Raw genomic sequence first — 20,174 nt, 5'->3', positions numbered from 1 at the left:
TGCACAACAGGAAAGGGAAAAGGTTCCGCTCTGTGTCAGGAAGCTTCAGTCGGAGGACAATTCAATTCAACAAATCTAATCTTGATGTTTCAGTTTGAGTATTTGTATGAAGTTTTTTTTTAAACGGAAAGAGATTACGTTTTCGCCCTGACAAGCTTGGCTGGTTCATCAGAACAAGAAAGAAACGTATTTATAGAATATAAGCTGGATAGAACTTGGCCAAATGCTCATATGGTTGGCTAACAAAACAAAAGTGTGGTTATGCTTGCTTGTATTTCTGTTGAAAAACAATGTTTTCCGGGTAGCTTGTTTAAACGATTGTCAAGAATAACAACAAGGTCTAATCTGAAACCTACTACCTGGGCACCAAGTAAGTTCACTTTGATAGTTGCAAGTTTTCCATATCAGGAAGTCAATTTTACTATCTTGACAAGTTATTGAGTAACAGAACTGCATATCAGCAATCCAATTTGATAACAAACTGCTTAAAGATCTGAACAGGGAGTATATTAAGACATGCTGGAGCACAGCTGGGAGTATTTTCACCAGTGAGTCTTTGGAGCTTTGACAACATGGGGGTAGCTCATAGACTACAGTTTCTGACACTTCTTTACATTTTGCTATGCTGTGAATCTCTGTGAGTTTGCAATTTATTACCGCGCTGTGTCATTATGTCACATGGCAGTTTCTCATTCTGATTCAATATTTCTTTCAGTCCTTTTACAAAAATGCAGTTTTTGATCCAGCACACCTGGGATAGCAAGCCAGTGAATCATGACCCCATCAGGATCAATTTCTCTCCGGGACAAGGGGGGCTGAAGGTAGAGATCTTCGGTCCCTTCTTCAATGACCCGGCAGCTCCTGCAGGGCCCCCCAGTCAGCCCTTCCCTGGACTCTGGGATTATGAAGGTAGGTAAGAAGTAGGCACTCAGGCAATACTGACTGATACAGCACTACACCTTTCTAAAGTATATGCACATCTGTCTCCATGGTAACTCTCTATAAACAAAGTGATTCTAATTGTGATCTTTTAAAAAGTACTTATTTCAGAATTCATTAATGTATTAATTAATACTGATAGACAGAGGTTCTTTTATAACTACTAATATACTTACTGATGATTTTTATTTTTTAAAGGGCCTACATGAATAATTTAGGGAATAGTTCAACATTTTGGAGACTGTATATTTGTTTTCCTGTTGAGAATTTCATATCTAATTTCAAACCTAATTTTGTTCAACTTCTTTATGTCAGATCATTTATGTCTTGACGTGTAAAATTAGCTTTTAAATTTACACACATCATTTTTGAAATGCAGACACAATTCGAACTGGACCAATATAATAATTATTATGTCTCATTGACTCCCTTTCATATTTGTTCAGAGATAGGTCCCACGAACCGGAAGTAGAAGGGCGGGACTTTGGCTCTCTATTATACTCGTATTTAATCTGTATAACGCAATTTTAGGCCACTGTAAAAGCTGAGATGAAATTATGAATATGGTCCAAAGAGGTTGAAGAGACTATAGGAACTAGCTCTGTTTATGAGGCCATAATAGTAATTGCATTATCATTATTTCTGTGACAGAGCAATTAAACCCTGTAATGAGGTTGAGTAATAACAATCCGATCCAATTGACCTTAAGTACGTTCGATTTCCGGTTAGTGAGCCCCACATATTTGACCTCATTAAGATCATTTATTAGATTGGAAACCAACCCCATTATGATCTAGGTAGATAATGAGAATGCTTTTAGGTGTGCCGTTCTTCATATCCGATGTGAAAGTTTTTAACATATTGTTGAGCTGTAACTCGAAATAAATGACTCAAATAATTTAATGATTGTTATTACTATCTTTTCACTGATCGTTCTTCTTCATCATCGTCAGTTGTGGAGTCCTTCTTCCTGGATAGTACTACAGAAAATTACCTAGAAGTGGAGTTTTGTCCGTAAGTACAGAGCTAAGCTGTTAAGCTGCTAAGCCATATGTTTTTAGGCAGTCCTAAATAAACATTTTTTTTCATTTTAGACATGGACAGCATCTGATATTATTGCTGTCAGGAGCTGGCCAAGCATTCCAGGTAGGCAGACATCGAGGGAGTTATTGATTGGAGCAACGGTACTTTGAGTTAGATGTTTAAGCATTTCTTCTTTCTCTAGCAACAACTGCCCATGGTGTTTAATGCTACGATCACAGGGGACAGGTGGATGGGGGAGGCTCTCCTCCCCTGGTCGTACTTCCCTCCCAAAATCAACAAGATGAACTCGTACGCCATCCATGGCTCAGGAGAGAAGCGGACGTATGAGGCTCTCTACCCCATCCCCCAGGAGGAGATAGTGGAAGGCCAAAAACCCAACTTGTGAGTATGCTGATTCATATGAGCACAGTTGTTTGAGGTCACGTGCTGTACTTCATCTTTACAGACGTCATTTATAGTAAAACATTGATTTGTTTCGAAGTCCAGCAACTTTCATGAAGTTGGGGGAACTGTGAATGATAGATGTATAAAATCAATAAAAGCAGCAGAGGTTAAGATGTCCTGTATGGGTCAAGCTCCATAAACACTGGATCCTACATTTCCCATAATGCAACTCTATGGTGTCTTTCGTTAGACTTCCCCGTACTGGTAACATCTTGCTGCACACCTCAGTTTGTAACAAAGCTTCCTGTTGGAAATTTAAAGACTCAAGTCCCAGCCAAGATAACCCCGATGACATCATGCGGATTATTTTAATGACATCATCAGGGTTATTTTCTCTGATTTAAGAGACCTTCCTCCAGAGCCAGAAAATACATTTTACAACTGATTTCCACAGCAGAGTTGTACTGGGAAATACATATTTTAGATTAAAGTGAACTGATGTTTGGAAAATCAGGAAAATCAGTGGACTGCCCCACTTTTTAATATTTTGAATACTTTTGAAGTTTTTGAAGCGTTTATGTTAGAGTTTGACAAAGGAGATGACAAAGTATTGTAGGTCATCTTGCACATCCCCCCCCCCCCTTACTCTCCCCTTCCCTGTCCTCAAACTGTCCTGTCAATTAAAGGCCATAAAAGCCCAACGAAAAAACCTTTAAAAGTGTGTACGTAACAGTTTTACACATTCTATATCAAATTGTTTCTCTGTCTTTTAGCCACCGCCTGGAGTATTTCCAAAATTTCCGCCTGCAAAGCATCATGGGAGAAGGTTGGGTCCAGCCAGAGTCTGGTCTGTGGCATGGAAAGCCCTGAACTTTTCAAAAACACTCTTTTTTTTTCCCTCTCTTTGTCTCTCTCTTGTACACACACACACACACACAAACCACAGCAGCAGGGCAATTGTACAAACACTCATTGACGGAAAACAAAGGGCAATCAATCTTTATTAGTTAATGATGCCAAACGATATGACAAGGAATGTGTTATCAGCTTGTCGGAGCGTATTAGCTTTTGCACACATCTGTACAAGCACACAGTCACACACGCATCACAAGGTATTGGACGTTGCCTTAATTTGCCTTGGCATAGTGTGACCTACAGCAGTTAAACTCTGGATGGTGGCAAGGAATGCTCGTTTTGACATTCAGCTCCTGTGTAGCCTGTGCATTTCACTACAGTGAAATAAACCACAGCAGGTGCTTGTGATCCTTTGCCCTGACTGCTACTAAATGCGCACAAACAACTGTACACACACCATTAAGTGAAAATACTGTTCTTTAGAGATACATCTTCCATCCATCCATCTTTGTCCACTTATCCGGTATCGGGTCTCGGGGGCAGTAGCTCCAGCAGGGGACCCCAAACTTCCCTTTCCCGATCCACATCAACCAGCTCCGACTGGGGGGTCCCGAGGCGTTCCCAGGCCAGGTTGGAGATATAATCCCTCCACCTAGTCCTGGGTCTTCCCCGAGGCCTCCTCCCAGCTGGACGTGCCTGGAACACCTCCCTAGGGAGGCGCCCAGGAGGCATCCTTACCAGATGCCCCAACCACCTCAACTGGCTCCTTTTGACGCGAAGGAGCAGCGGCTCTACTCCGAGCTCCTCTCGGATGACTGAGCTTCTCACCCTGTCTCTAAGGGAGACCCCACCCCCCCGAGGAAACCCATTTCGGCCGCTTGTACCCTGGATCTCGTTCTTTCTGTCATGACAAGCTTTTAATTTAGTGCATTTGCAAACATCCCACTGTCCTTATTGATTTCCTTTTACAATTAAATATGTTTACGTAATGATTACATTTTGCTGAAGTGAAGTGTGTCAGTTTTTTTGGGGGGGGATTGTTTGTGATAACTGTATATGTTAACAGATGGAGACAAATACAAGATTGTAGATGATTCAAAATCCACCCTTCAGGTATGTAATATGTCTATTTCATAACTTTACAATGTGGTTGCAGGTCAATAACTGAAATGTATTATTTTTTTCACTTGTCCCTCTGTGCTTGTGTCAAGCGTCCTTGGATTTTATGAAATGTGCTAAAATAATAAGGATAAGTATACAAGTGAGTATGCTTATGTTGGTTACTAAAACAAACTCCTAGTGCTTTTGCTCGTGACACAGTGACAGTGATCATGTTGCCCGGTTTAGCTCACAATACATCCAAAGTAGGCTAAGTTACCACAGACAACGATGCACCTGTAACTCCTTCTCTTATTGTAGATGAATGATTTTCTGTTTTAGCAAAATATTCATTGCAACTATATGATCTCTTCATATTGCTGACTCTAATACAGCAATGGAAAGAAGCAGGTGTGGTAACAAATATATCACCATCGTCCAAAGTCCACAAACATGATCGTCTGAATGTACTTTAAGTATGAAAGGGACATTTTTTTCTACAGAAAAATGATTGATATATTATTATTTATGACATTGTTAGATAGTTAGCAATGTGAAGCACCGACTTCTGGCTCTGGCTCCATAGTCAGACATGAGAACTGCTATCAATCTTGTCATTTAAATCTCAGCAACAAAAGCAAATACGGTTATTTCCCAAAATGTCGAACTATTTCTTTAAAGCTTTAGTGTGTAACTTGTTATTGATAACTTGATATTAATGAACGTCCGTACATTCAAGCGTAATTCTCAGTGTGACTATGTGGTGACTTTGCCGCGCAGACGCTCGAGGGAAGATAATGACCTGTTCTGAAGAGTCCATCACGTCTTTTTTAATCCTCCGTGTCCTGCTTGGCTACTAGCAACTGCGTGGAGGTGGTGTGGGCGGCACGTGTGCGATTACGGAAGGCTTGTGTCATTTGGACGCGCCAACAGTGTTGTTGTTACTTAGAATTCCTCATGGGGGCAATGTAGCTTTAATTTGACTGGAATATATGTCCTCTGACTATATCAAATGATTGTATGATGTGGAAATGAAATAAAGTAGGTTGAAAGTGGCTTGGAATATTAAATTGCCTCATCTTGACACCCTGCAGTTCATCCCTTCTCATATATCAAAGTCCCTCTCACTTACTTTTCCACCTACTTTTAGAGTAGAGTTGAGATCACAGGCCCACTGATCCCCAACACACACCGGCGCACACACACATGATGATTGGGGACTCACAAATCTCTGTCTTCTCCCCATGACCCTGCCAGTCTTTCCCCCCTTGCCCCTGCCTTAGCCCCTTGTAGATCCTGCGTATTTACCAGAGGCTCGTGTCGGATCAGTGGCTGGCAAACCGCTTCTCCTGACCACGAGACAGGGGGCTGATTGATTTTCATGTTGGATGTGTTGCTTCACGCTGTGACAGCCCAAAAGCCCCATATTGAGCCCTATCAGTTTTAATTGGCATTCCCGCCTTTGAAATGCATGCAGTGATTAGGCCTGGAGAGCCCACTGCTTAAGCCCCCTCCTTATCATCGCTTGCGGTGCCTTGCCACCACACTGCACACTATTCGCATGCGCACACACATGCACGTGGAGTTGGCACATTTTATTTCATCTCTCCAACTAATAAAATTGTTGACCTAAAATGAGTGTCTGGACACAATAGGACAGGATCTTCTTGAAAAACTTTGATGAACGTATGTACCTGTGCACACCCACCTGTGTGCATTCAGAAGATGTGTGTCCCCACTAAGGTTTAAACCCAGTTCTCTCCAATTAGTGTAAAGAGATGAGAGGGGAGAGCAGAACAGGTAGCTGCTTCTCCTCTATCGCCAAAGCCCCGGCAGACACAAGAGCCGTCTTATCCCCCTCAGAAAAAGGGACCAGCCTGCTCTAAAACATTCAACACTAGCTTAAGGGTGATTCTGCATGTCAGAAACTCACTGGTGATCCCCACAGACCTAGTTCCTTTTTTTTTCTCTCTCCAAGAGACGTGGGTCCCATTTCTTCAAGTTTGAAGAGGGTTTGAGGGTATGAATGAGGATAACGTTTTGATGAAAAATAGAACACTGGGGATAAAGGAGTGATCTCCGAACATGAAAAGAGCGAGCGATTGAAAAAGTGAACACGGTAATGACTTTGTCTAGGGGTTCTGGGATAGAGACCCAAATAAAAGATTCATACCAGAGCTAATAAGATACTGGGACAGTGGGACAATTCGGCGCCTTTGCAGGCTAATGCCAAAAATGGCCTCAGATTTTACAAAGCGATTATCAACACTGTGCAGAACACAATCCTGGTCTGGCTGGCTTCCAATAGACCACATTGCATAATGAGAAGCAAACTTTGATCAGTGTTCATGTGGTGCTGTTCAGCCCTAAACTGTAGGCAACATTATCCCCAATCTATTTTCCACAACGATCAAGACTAAACCAGTCATAAAACATGAGAATACACCAACAGACCTGTGCTGTGCCAGTTTTCCACAACAGTTGAAGGTAAGAGGCTTTTAATAAAGCCCTAATGGAAAGGAAGAAAGCTTTCCATTGTTTCCCTGGACTAACTGAATGCTTATTAAGTCTGTCTAATGATTGTCCAACAAGTCCATCATTATTGAAAGGGCTACAGGGGTGAAGAAAGGGAAGAGTGGTGCTGGGCACAAAAAAAGATCTGGGCCTGAATGCTTCTTCAGTGCATGTGTGTGTGAACGCGTGATGACACAGGTACTAATTGCAGCTGAAGTCTGGCAGTGTTGCACGTACAATGATGGCACGGTTAGAATGTAGAATGAAGCTGTAAGAGGCTGCGGAAAGCAAAGAAAATATGCAGAGCCAAGCGGATGCCAGGGAGACATTAATGAGGGCCAGACGAGTTCTACTTCTCAAAAACACTGCAGCGAGCCAGACAAGAGAGAGAGAGAGAATGAGGGGAATAGAAAAAAGAAAGAAAGTGGAACCTAAAGGTTTCATTACAGAAGGATGTTGGACAACCTTTTCCAAACTTAGGCAAGCGAGGGTCTTTTTTTCTCAAATCCACACACCCGGAGATATGCAAACATGTTTCAGGTCAACGTGAAGACAAATCACACACACACACATATAAACAGAAAGTATAATCTACTCCAACCAGATACACACAGAAATGGCCTTTGTGTTCATGAGTGCTAATACAGGCATTACCAGTTTCAGAGTTAATAATTAACACCTCTGCTTTATATACGCACACAAACACATTCCTATGTGTGGACACGCACAGCTGAATGTAAAGGCTGCTCATTTTATTTGTCACGAGAGGGAATGGGATCCGTGTGTTATCATCGCATAAACAATAGAAACAAATGATATCAGGGAGAGGGGAAAAGTAAATTAAGCTTTCTTTGTTATCAGCACAGAATATAAATCATGAGTGTTTGCCTAATTGATTCCATTACATTCCCACCTGCCTGCCGACTTGCTCATCCATCCGTGCATTGTTTATCTTCATTTTAAGCTAGATGGATGAAAGAGGTGGTTATTGGATGTGAAGCCCGCTGAATTTCAACCTTTTTAGCGAGCACATTAATTGCCAATTAGATGTGACACACGCTTATTAGAGAATATTTGTTCTTGTACAATAAACTCCCTCAGAAGTGAACTCTTGATACAGAAGTTTGCTTGTTTGGGAGATGCAAGATGGTGATGCTCCTTTGTTTTTAATAGCAAATGGACCGCATTACGCCTGAAGGTAATTTATGTGCAGCTTGATATTACTGGTCGTAAGTGAGCAAGTTCACTAACTCTTAATTGGGAAATAAATCACACTGTTGCCATGGTAACAAACACTTAAAAGTAGTAATGGCAAAATGAGAGAATGCCGAGAAAGTCTTAGCACATCGAGGTGGGGTGTGTGCGCGCGTGTGTGTGTGTGTGTGTGTACACACTTAAATACGTGAGTGTGTCCACTCAGGCATGTGTTTTCACCCCCTCCAGCTCATTAACACAGAACCTTGTTAGTATAGCTGCTGCTATGTACTGTACATGGCATGGCGTTTTATTCCATTAGGTCTTGTTTTGTCTGCATTGCTCCTACCGAAGGAGCTGCAGGCTTGCTCATTTAAAACACTGACAAATGTTGAAATAACAATGTACTTAATCACATATGGTGAACCCAAAAATAATTACATCATTAGTTGTCACAGTCTACCCACCATTTCTTCCACTCAGTCCATTGCTATTATTCAACCCCTCACTCTTTTTACTTTTTGAAAAAAAAAAATTTTCTCACACTTTTCCCTTCATTGATTCCTTCTACTCCTCTTATGTTCTTCTACCGTCTCCAGTCCCGTTCAGCTCGTGAAATGGATGGAGGCAGAAAGGGCATTAGCATGGATGAATGGGTTGGACTGGACCAAACACAATCTGGCCTAGTTCAGCATACAATTTAATATGGACTCGCCCACAGTGCGGTTACCCCGCCAGGGCGCTTCGCTAAATCTCACTTTGACTTACTATGATGGATACAGATTTGACACATCAAAAAGTGTGTGTGTGTGTGTTTGAGTAATCATGATGGCTACAACAGAGAATCGGCAGACGGGTGAGCTGTGAGAGGCCGAAGCAATAATTATAGTATTTATCTGGGTTTATGACCGACTATGTCACATTATAAACAGATAAAAGACTGAAAATACTTTCAACGCAGCCCATCAAGTCAACACCTGCAACTTACTTTTAAAATGGAGCAGAGCATGCAAGAAAGAGATGAATTGTAAATTGAAGTGAAGTGAATGTCTTTGAATGCAGAAGGTGGACCGTTGTGATTAAAGGATTTCATTTGACTTGAAGATAGATCTATGTGAAGATTAGTGTAAATTAACAGGGAATCCACATAGATTATGGTCGGCCCTTGACAAAAGAGCAGGGCTGGTGAGTAGCAAAAATAATATAAAATGGTTAATCCTACGTATTATTTATATAATATACTTAAATTAAGAAGAAATTGAAGTTAATTTTTTAAAGTTAATTTTTTGGGGCATTTTCAGTCTGCATTGTGACAGGACAGCTGAAGAAATAGAAATGAAAGTGTGTGTGTGTGTGTGTGTGGGGGGGGATGACATGCAGCAAAGGACCGCAGGTCTGATTTGAACCTGCTGCGTTGAGGACTAAACCTCTAGATATGGGCCCCTGCTCTACAAACGGAGCTATCTGGGACCCCAGAAATGAACGTTTTTGTCTTAAATGAGCCGACATCGACAAACCTCAACATCTCTGTAAATCACCTCTGTATGTACATGAACTGAAACTTCTTTCATCCGCCGTTTCAACTTCTTTCACTTATTGTATTTCGAGGTACATTTAAACATCTTTTGAATGTGTCACCTGCAAATTTTTCAGCTGCCGGTAAAAGTTTTGACTTTGAAGTGCCATGCATAGATGAGCCTAAAGGTTAAGATTTGGTCCCAGCTCCCAAATTATTTAGGAACAGTTGGTCAGGAGCCACCAGCCCGCTGGTCATGTCCATCTGCAGACATTTAACACACACTTTCTAAAAAGAATGCATCATCGGCAGCTGATGAGAGACACGTGGGCTGTCCAACAAAACATGAGACAGATCCATAGTCGCTTGTTTAGATAATTTGAAAATGTAAAGTAGACAAGCTTAAAACATTCAGTTAAGCCGGTGACTACATTTTCATATTGTCAAAAGTTGTACCGTAAGATTTGATTTGCAGTATTTATATATAGTAATGTAGTTCCAGGTTTAACAAGCCTGCACCAGAACTTTCCTCAAATTAATAGTATGAGGTCTCTCTGGGGATTTTTACCCCAAAAACAATATTTAAATCGGATGTGTGCTAGTATTCTAACAACCATTACTAATTATAAAGGGCAATGACTAATATGTCAGCTGGGTTCTATAAATATAAGAATTGTGAGATTAAAGTTCAAAAGAGAACAATTACAAAGCATAGAAATGACAAATTCATCTTAATCTACAGATTTTACAGAATTTACCGGTAAACTTGTTTTGAGGTTGACTGCCTTTTTCACATCCTTTATTTGATTTATCATCATCATTATATTTGTGTGCTTTTCCTATTGTGACATGTCATAATGTCTCCTGTGAACAAGGCCTAATGGTCTAAGACCATTTCTTAGAGATTGTATTCATGTCATACAGGACTTTAAGTCAAGTAAAAATACTAGGCTTTCTGTTTCTACTACAGTCACTACTATTGCTGCTACTAATGCTACAGTGGCTTGAGAAATTGTTGTTAATTCCCTAATTATTAAAAGAAAAATCAAGAAAATCCAACCTTTTAAGGACACCAATCTTCTTTGTGAATGAATAATGTATTGTAAATATCACATACCCTTCACCATACCTAGAGATTGGCATGGTTTTATTTCAGTTAGCTTAATAGCCGGTTTGATTTGCATTGAGCGATGATCTTATGGAAAGTTCCTCATCCCTATCTCTAGGTACGGTGAAGGGTATGTGATGATGTGGGGGGGGGGGTATTTTAATTCCAAAGGCCAAAGGGAACTTTATCAGGATGCATAGTATCCTGATCCATAAACTAAATGGCCTTTAAACATAAAAATGTGCCGCCTCTATGGGAATTTAACATAGGGATGTGTATATTTATGCCCCCTGTATTTTAAGGAAGAACATTCATTTATTTATGTACAATACATTATTCTTTCACAAAGAAAATTGGTTTCCTTAAAAGGTTGGATTTTCCTAAATTTCTTGAATTAAGGCAATAAGATCTACTTCCAAAAGATGTTTTTTTATTCTTCTTTTTAAGCAATTTTAGCATGGGTGTGTAAACTTTCTCAAGCCACTGTATACTAACTGTCCCTGATGTTAATTACGTTTTGATAATTAAACTGCTAATGGTTTAATTGGCTGCAGCCAAAGACATAGGCAACACTAAGTGGCTTTGGTCTGAATAACAACTGCCACCCTGTCCCCCACTAACAGCATCTTTTCCGCCAAAGATAGGGGACAAATCAATGGCTTAGAAGTCACTGGATGATCACTGCACGGCCGTTTATCTCCACCGACTCAATTAATTCTACCGCTATCACTAAGCAGATCAATCAGCACAACAAAGTGCATTTCAAAGTGATGACTTTACCAATATGCCCTAATTGTCCTTTTTGCTGGAAAATACCGATAATTTACAGAATGACCAAATGACCATAAGTCACTCTGATGCCCATACATGGTCAGGTATCTTGCAAAGCAACCTAAGACACTAATTTGTTAATAGGTGTTGCAGCTGAACTTTAACATAGTAGTGACAATGGCATTGCTGCATAAAGGCAGAAAATTTGATATCCTGTGGGACTAGAAGGCAGGGAATATAGGGAACATGTTAACCGAGAGGGACACAGTGTATTCTAAAACAAATACAGGCTCATTACAAAAGCAAAGGGCTAACACATGTATGTGCTATTAGAATGCAGGGAAATGTGATAGAATGTGATGTGCTGTTTAGAATATTCCCTGTTATCCTTCTGGGGCGTACCCACTTCCCCACAACCTGTCATATCTACTTAAATGATGTCTTACATTTACCAGAATGCCTTCAATCAATCTCCATTGAAATTGAATCTATACATGCTCCGGACAGGTGTTGCATGTATGTCAGATTGCTAAACTGGCTAAACGTGTAACATGTTGACAGGCAAAATATGTCAAGATAAGTCAATAAGCTTTGTTTTCAAAATAGTATTCATTACAAAAACAAGCAAGCCACCAATCAGAGACTACGCTTGCATTTTAAAACTGTAGTAGTAGTTTCTGTCCCCCCTATGAGTATAATAATAAGTAATGACAAGGAAAATTGTTGGTGCGTCCACATGGTACAAGCCTTCCGTGGTGGTACCACCCCCACCCCTCTTCCAAGTAATTGCTAGTAGCCAAGAAGGACACGCAGGATTAAAAAAAAAACATGATGAACTCTTTAGAAAGGACTATGTTTGCTAAAATGTCTGGACGTGAACGTCGCCGGACAACACAATTTCCGCTTATTAATATAAAAAAGTTACGCACTAAAGCTGTGATGTCTGCTCTACTGTATCTGGGGGCCATAGATGGATTACGGCATAGGCAAAGTGGGCAGGTGCCCAGGGCCCTGACACTCTTGGGGGTCCCCTAACAATCTGACAAAAATCTGATTTTCACACCGCGTCGACTGCGTGACTAAAAAGTCACGCTTGTTGCTTTAATGAGCTCGTCCTTTCCAAGGAACTGTCCACTTAAAACGGCTCAGGTCTCACTTTCTACTGACCTGTCGGTCTGTTCAGACAACATGCCCGGAGGTTACAGTTTATTTAACCAGACTACAGGCCTACATCAGAGGGGGGGCCGATTACGACTGATGACGACTGATGTCACAGCAAGTGATCCTGCAATGTTCGGAAATATATCCAGTGACAAAGTAAAAAAAAAGATTCTCAATGAAAGAGGGGCCTCTTTGTAATTTCTCTGAGAAGAAAGACAAAATCAGTCTCTCTGGGTCTAGCCACAAAATTTCGTCTACATCCCATGCAATGTCCTCTAGTCCAAGGCACCGGGGAATATATCTTCCGGAATGTCGTATCTAGCCCTGACACGATGCCTGGTCAAAATCCCCACATGCCTCCTCCATTGCCTGTAAGAGGGCCATGCGTTGATGGGGATGATGGTCACAGACCTTCCAGCACCAGGCAGAGAAGAAGTCTTCAGTTGGATTCAAGTATGGAGAGTATGCAGGGTACAGAGTACAGTGAAGAGTGGGTGATCTGTGAATTAGTTGCGGACCAAAGCCACCCTGTGGACACTAATATGGTCCCATATGATGACGTATCTGGTCTGCTTTGGTCTCTGAACAGTAGTAAGCATGTCATGTAAGGCAGGGGTCTTCAACGTTTTCCAGGCCAAGGACCCCCAAACTGGTGGCGAGATGGAGCGGGGACCCCCTAATTATTTATATTGTATAACATTGTGTTATATCAAACTGGTCCTATAGTGCCATGTGTGCATTGATGACTGAAAGACATCTTCTGCCTCCATTTATCTGTTCACTACAGTGTGTTGAATTCATGTTAATGTGTATTTAAAGACATTTCAATTAGTGGAAAAAATTGCAGGGGGGGGGGGGGGGGGAATATAAAAAAAAGTCTAATCAACCAAAACTTTCGCGACCCCCGTGCAGTACCTCCGCGGACCCCCTGTTGAAGACCCCTGATGTAAGGTGTCTAGGAAGGTAATGACGTGTGCGGTGTGATATGGGCCTAGGGTTGCATGATGGGGAACAACACCATTTTGACTTATAGCTGCACACACAGTTATGTTACCACCACGTTGTCCTGGGACAGTGATCATGGCACGGCGTCCAATAATGTTCCTGCTACGTCTCCTTGTTTTTAGTGAGGTTAAAACCTGCCTCATCCACAGAAAGCAGCTCACGACCCATGGCGTCTGCCTTTTTCTCCATTACTCTCTGGACAAGACAAAACCAGTGCAGCACAGCAGGCCCATGCACATTTTGCAATCACCACATTATAATACTAACACCAAATTGTATAATTGCATGTGGAGTTGTCGTATTAGCCCTAAAACCATATTGCTGATCACAAAGTATATTATGTTTAGTAATGAAGCTATCCATCCTTGTAGAACTTATTTTTTCTAGTATTTTTGAGAATTGGGACAGCAGTGAAACAAGTCTGTAGTTTGAAAGTGTATGTTTTTCCCCAGCCATGTATATTGGTATCACCTTTGCCATTTTCATTTTATTTGGAAAGACTCAGAGATTGATGGATTTTCAGAGATTGATTACATACATGTGTTACACATTTGACAACACAGCCAAAAATACTTTTGACCATAAACATGTCAATACCGTTCCAGACAGTAGACTGTTTACTCTTAAATCTTTTAACAATCTCAATAATTTCTTTTTCATCTGTTCCCTCAACAGACATAGATTCATTAATATTTACATTCATGCTTAGCACATCATTTATACTGCCAGTCTTAGTAAACTCCCCAGCTAAACCTGGACCAACTCCAACAAAATAATCATTAAATTCATTTGCAGCTAAGTTCATATCCTTAGCCTCTATATTGTTTTTTGTCAGGAAATAGTTAGTGATTCCTGTTTTGCCTTTATCATTCTTGATAATTTCATTTAGTACCTTCCAGGTGTTTCACTGTAACAATTATTTAGTATTGCTTCTCATGATTCTGGTCAGTTTGTTTTTGTATATCTTATATTTATTTTCTGCTTCTTTAAAAACTCATTATATAATGCATTTTTCTTCTTACACGCATTTAATATTCCATTAGTTATCCACGGTTTATCATCAGATTGCTGTTTTACTTTTTTTTGTCAAGTCAAGAATGAATCATAAGCTTCATTCACATTATTTATGTAAACTTTGCCCCAGTCCTGCTTCATTAAATCCTCTTTAAATGTATTGATGTTTTCTTGGGTTCTGTGTCTGGTCATTGTGTATATGTTGTTGTCCTTCCTGGGGCCTGTTGCACGAAACCAGGATAAGGGATTAAGCCGGGATATTCAAGTTATCTTGGATGAATTTAGCTTGGACTCGGTTGCACGAAACCAGATTGAATTAAGCCCAGCCAAGTAACCATGGAGATTTATTCTTTGCGGCTAGCCTGGTCCAGAGCAGGCTAACAGCCAGGCTAAGATTAATCCTGGTGTCTCATGTGTTAAATCAGCGGCCGTCTGATCCCAAATAAACGTGTTTAACAGTTATTGCGTTGTCTTCTGCATGTGTTCTGCTTTATTTTTATTAACATGCATTAGCCTACTTGTCAATTTTGTTTTCACGAGTTTGATTTAAACCCTACTACAGCTGTTTAGATGTTAGACATGGTTGCACTGGCACCCTGATGTGGAGTGGGACTTTTCCCGGTGGGACGGTAGTGTCGAGGCTGCCTGGCGTGCGGCCGCTGCCCGGTGCCCGGTGGCCGCCGCTGCCCGGTGGCTGGTGCCCGGTGGCCGGTGGCCAGTGGCTATTGCCTGCCAGCAGACTTGCGAGTTGTGTCAGTGTCCACTCTCTCTGTAAAAGTAGAGATGAGCAGCGCAGCGTCCGTGGTCTCAGCTTCAGGTTTCTACAGGACGCGCTCCGGAGATTAAGTGTGATGATATTAATGTAGCGATATTCCAGATGATAATAATGGCAGACTGGTCAGAGACCAATACATTCATGATTTCATTTTCTTGTTGCTTGTCCTTCTCTAATAAAGGGTAGTTTGTGTTACTCCTTAATAAGTGGGCCTATTGTTTTTTGTTATAGCTTACATTGGTTTCATAACCTTCTCAATAAGTCTCCCATCCCTGGACCAATAACGTGCCTATATACAGCACGTATGTAGTGTGGTTTACATTCATCACACCGGGAACACCACAATGCTTCTTAATCTTTTTATTTTGGTGCGGTCACTTGTCAGAAGAATAAAAAAACATGAATATTGTTTTACATATATGTTCACAGCGTGTATTGAAGTCATTTACTTTTTTTTCCAGTTGTTGTCCCTTTCTGATTGTTCTGTATGAACATTAATTGTACAAAGAATTAGATATAGCTTATAGAGATTTGTGCGTGGTTGTAAAACATGTTCTCACGTTGTAAAAAAGGGTTTGAAATTAAGCCTAAAGTCCGTAGGGTCCATTTCCCGAGGAATATTAGTTCCCTCTGCTCACTTTTGAGGCAAAGTAGATATTTTTAAACCCCCACATATTCAGTCGGGTCCGCTATGTCGGGCTTTTTTCTCCATTTGATAAGAGCCGTATTTCCCTTTTTCCATATTCTTCCCCTCCTCGTTACTTTCCATTAGAAGCTGCTGCTCATTGGGTGAAACATTTGGCGCATGCGTCTTGTCATCTCTGCATCAGTAAATCTGTGATCGATAACGTGGTCTATTTAAGAAAGCCGTGAACGTGCACTTATCCTGGCTATCTCCACCTGGCTTGACATAGCTCCACCTGTTCATCCTGTTTCGGCAAACGTGCAACCGATTAAGCCGCGATGAGCAGATCACACTAAGTCAAGCTGCGCTTTTTCACTTATCCTGGATATCTTTATTCTACTTTCGTGCAACAGGCCCCTGGTCTCGGTGTGGCTGTGTATGTTTGCAAAAACTGGCAGATGATCTCTGACGTCGTTTATTATCAGTCAACTTTCAACTTTATAGTCAATCACGTTGGTAAACATATTATCATGTAGTGTAGCACTATTGGTTGTAATTCTGGTTGGTCGAGTGATTAAGGGATACAAACCGGTTGTGACAAAGTGGGTTTGCTCACCACTTGTCCCATCCAGGTCATTAGTAAAGTAAACACAGTCATGGTAGTCTCAATTCCATTTTATTAGGTTACAAGTTTAAACACGGTTTAAAGTTTCCCTGTATTGATACTTACAATTGTTTGTTCCTTTGTTCAGTTCCACCACGCAGGACAATTGTTTGGGGAGGGGCCAGCCTAAGTATTTCCTGTTTTATAGGAATAGGGTGGTCATGGATGACATCACCGGGCCAAACCAAGTAGAGAGATTTCTTGTGTTTAGAAATGTTTATTTTGGTTGTTTTTGGTTATTATATAAAAAAGGCATGAATAACCCTGACCTGTTTTGCAGTCAGTAAGCTAGGAGGGAACTGGTAACAAAGTTCCATAGGTTGAGAGATTGTAAGGTATTCATTTTAGGGAGTAGATCAATCTGCTTTAGGATGAGATGGACTGAAGCACAGGGGTGTTAAATGACAACACTATATAAATGGAAGGATTTGTGCTCCCGGGGGAAAAACATGGAGGTGAGGCTTGCATGCCTGTTGTTAGCGCTGCTTCTTTTTTGAATATGTAATTGTTGTATGTTTTGATTGTTTAATTATCCATTGACTGCAGACCACTGGAAATAAATAATCAGCCCTGGAAACATGCAATGTCTGACTCTGCCTACCTACCACCATCCTAGCCACTCTGGCCAACTTACCACACCGGTACTGTATATCAGATTAATGAACTAGTTTTGTTGTGGTCTTGTGGGTTGAGTAAGTCAATATTGAAGTCTCCGCAGATGAAGAAAAAACTTTTTTTTTTGTTATTGCAATTACTGAGTATTTCTGTAATTCTTTCCTTAAACATGTCAATATTCAATCCCGGTTTCCTATAAATGCAGCCAATTAGAAGGTTTTTAGATTTGTCCATTTCAATTTGTACTGTAATGCATTCCATGATTGTATCTAAAACAAAAGACATTTAATTAACTATTTGACATTGATATCTTTGGTCAATATATAATGCAACCCCCCCCCACCCTTTGATTGTTTCCTATTGATTTTTGAAAGGTCTGCAATAAGGCTTCTACTGTTAAAATGTATAATTGATATTGTGTAGTCCATTTTTATGTATTTTATGAACTGCTCAACTGTGTAATATTCGCACTGACAGTGAGTACCAATGTAGAAATCATTTTCTGGGTCAATGTCGTTTTCAGGATCTTGTGGTTTATGTTCTGTGTATTTGAAAGTTTCCAAGTTCAATTGATCATATGTAACAGATAAGTTTGATACGTTGTATTCAGTTGGTATTCAATTACCTTATGTAGGCCTACGTTGCTCTTGCAACAGATTTATCCAGCTCGGTGATGTCCCTGATGACAATCACTTTCGCTGCCTCAGGCGTCGACCCATGGAGTTTGATGAATATTTTACAATTTCTTGCCCATGTTGCCTGGATCTTTTCTGAGTATGCGTGCTTTCTTGGCAATATCATCAATTTTCTTGGTGAGGTGTTTGTTGACGTAAACTTTGGTGCCTTTTAATTTCCTTCCTTGTCTGAGGAGTGCTGACTTTTTCTTTCTGTTTGTGATTATTACCAATGGAGTGGCCGTTTTGTTTTGCTCGGCAGAGTATGACAAGCCTCAATGTTCCCGCTGTCAACGTAAATGCCTCTGCTGTCCAATAATGAAATCACCTGTGGTTCCAGAGTCTCCTTCTCCTCCTCGGTAGCTTCACTCGCTCTGGCCCAGCGTCCGCGGCCACCCTGGCATAGTTCTGGTGTGCGGTTCTCAGGCCGCAGATAACCACATCATTAACTCTGGAGCATTGCTCGAGATCAGCAACTCAAGTCTCCAGAAAAGCGATCTTTTGTTCCTTCTCCACGAAGTCCAGATATTTCTTGATCTCCTCAACCTCGTCGGGTAGGACTGGTGGTAACTACTCCAGCATGTAAATAATGCACCTAACATACAAACATGAGAGAGGGCAATCAACAATCACTATTATACTGAATCAACAGCCAGGTGCAACCTAGCTAGCAGGTGAAGAACTCAAACAACAAAAATCACCAGTCAACTTACTTTAAATTTAAAGAACTATAAACTATGGACAAGACTGTAGAAAGGAGACACTGCAATGTGTTAAATAACGGTACATGTTGAAGTGTAAACATGCAGCACTTGTACCACGTTGACACTGAGTCCTGTTCGCCGTGACATCGTCTACTGTTGACCCCATGTGGAAATGTTAATGCAAGTGCTTTTAGCTTTGCAGCTTGTAGTTGGTAAACTAAGAACAGCGAGTACTTTTCGAGTCAGAAAACTGACAAAGAAGTGTTGTGTAAGTAGAAGGTCATAATGTGGAGTGTTAATATTCAGCCTCGGCTTTGCAGCTTTGAAAGGATTATAAGCAAGTTTCATCACATGAAAGTAGTGCCTCCTGGAGGGTTGGCATCTTTGATTTAAAGATGTGATCAGAATTTGATTGGAGTAGAACAAGCAAAGTGCAGCAAAGGGAGAAAATATATATACAAAGAGGCGGAAGAGAATAATATAAAGTAAGAGTTGAAATGGTAGAGAGGAAAAGGCACAAACAGCACGGAAAGGTGAAAAAATGGGAACCAGATGAAAGCAACACATAACTTTTCTATGAAACAGAGAAATTATACGGGAGAGCGAAATAGAGGGCAAGTTTCAACAGAGATAGTGTGGAAGATGGAAAATGTACTGTAAATGTTAAAAGTCAAAAAGATGATTCTACTGGGACTGTGCAGACGAGGGGAGGTTTGCGAAAAGGAAACTTAAACAGACATGAAAGAGGCCAATAGAGAGGTTTTACTTTCATTCTATTATTTATTTTTCATCATTGCTGACGTTGGCCGGCTGGCAACCAGTCAAATGGCTCTGGTAATCAGAAGCAGTTTGGTGATGAGCGAAGAAGATGACATATCTCCACTTTTACAGATAAGACAAAATTAGAATATCTTTTATTTTACCCTCTTCATGGTCATTTTCTCCTTCTCCAACCCTTGTTTCCTTTCCCTTCTTTTTCTTGTCTTCCCTTTTACTCACTCTCTCTTTCTCGCTTCTTCTTCTTCCTCTTTTGCCTGCATCCTCTTCTCACTTCTTATCTCCCTGATACGGTTTCTGATCTAGCTGACAGTCCACCCCCATGCCAAGCAGGCACTGATAATGCTCCGACAACTCCTGGAACCGCAATTAACTACTAACTCTCCTCAGAAGTAAAAAAAAAAAGAATCAGTCTGCATTTTTCACCTCCTGTCCTTTTCTTCTCACTCGCTGAGCCACCTTGTGAATATGTGATCAGCAGTGTTGGAACACGTCTAACTTTTAAACCTACCATCAGAGTGTTGTGAGTCACTGAGAGTGTTGTGTCTCTCAGTGACTCTGTGAAGAGTCGCACTTGGGCGGCACGGCTGATGTCAATTCCAAATGTGAGTGCATTTAATTTTGTTAGCAAGTGCACGCTGAACGTGGTTCACTGAGTGAGTGAGTGAGTGAATGAGGATGAACTGTCACAGCTGCCCTGCTCCTTTCCAGCATTACATGGGTAACGTGTCAGCGAC

General features: G+C 40.9%; 1 protein-coding gene across 2 annotated transcripts; it reads left to right on the top strand.

The window, feature by feature from the left end:
• Positions 1-8: 8 nt before the first annotated feature.
• c2h4orf33 (chromosome 2 C4orf33 homolog) lies at positions 9-4,229 on the top strand. 2 transcript variants are annotated; one of them, XM_032536470.1, is made up of 6 exons: positions 9-370; positions 716-909; positions 1,893-1,953; positions 2,034-2,085; positions 2,165-2,364; positions 3,141-4,229. In XM_032536470.1, the coding sequence occupies exons 2-6, from the start codon at positions 729-731 to the stop codon at positions 3,235-3,237; spliced, it is 591 nt and encodes a 196-aa protein (XP_032392361.1). In that variant the 5' UTR covers positions 9-370; positions 716-728; the 3' UTR covers positions 3,238-4,229. The 2 variants fall into 2 exon arrangements, with proteins under 2 accessions (XP_032392361.1, XP_032392353.1); XM_032536462.1 differs by lacking the exon at positions 9-370 and adding an exon at positions 428-637.
• Positions 4,230-20,174: the final 15,945 nt, after the last annotated feature.

Source organism: Etheostoma spectabile, chromosome 2, assembly GCF_008692095.1.
Source record: "Etheostoma spectabile isolate EspeVRDwgs_2016 chromosome 2, UIUC_Espe_1.0, whole genome shotgun sequence".
NCBI lineage: Eukaryota > Metazoa > Chordata > Actinopteri > Perciformes > Percidae > Etheostoma > Etheostoma spectabile.
The sequence above is the reverse complement of the archived record's forward strand: the minus strand, read 5'-3'. Positions and strand labels throughout refer to the sequence as shown.

Excerpts from the sequence above, each read along its gene's own strand:
- c2h4orf33 (XM_032536462.1), top strand. The coding sequence starts at position 573 with ATGGGGGTAGCTCATAGACTACAGTTTCTGACACTTCTTTACATTTTG. Across the intron at positions 638-715 it reads TTGCTATGCTGTGAATCTCT|TCCTTTTACAAAAATGCAGT; the intron begins GTGAGTTTGCAA and ends TATTTCTTTCAG. Across the intron at positions 2,086-2,164 it reads GAGCTGGCCAAGCATTCCAG|CAACAACTGCCCATGGTGTT; the intron begins GTAGGCAGACAT and ends TTCTTTCTCTAG.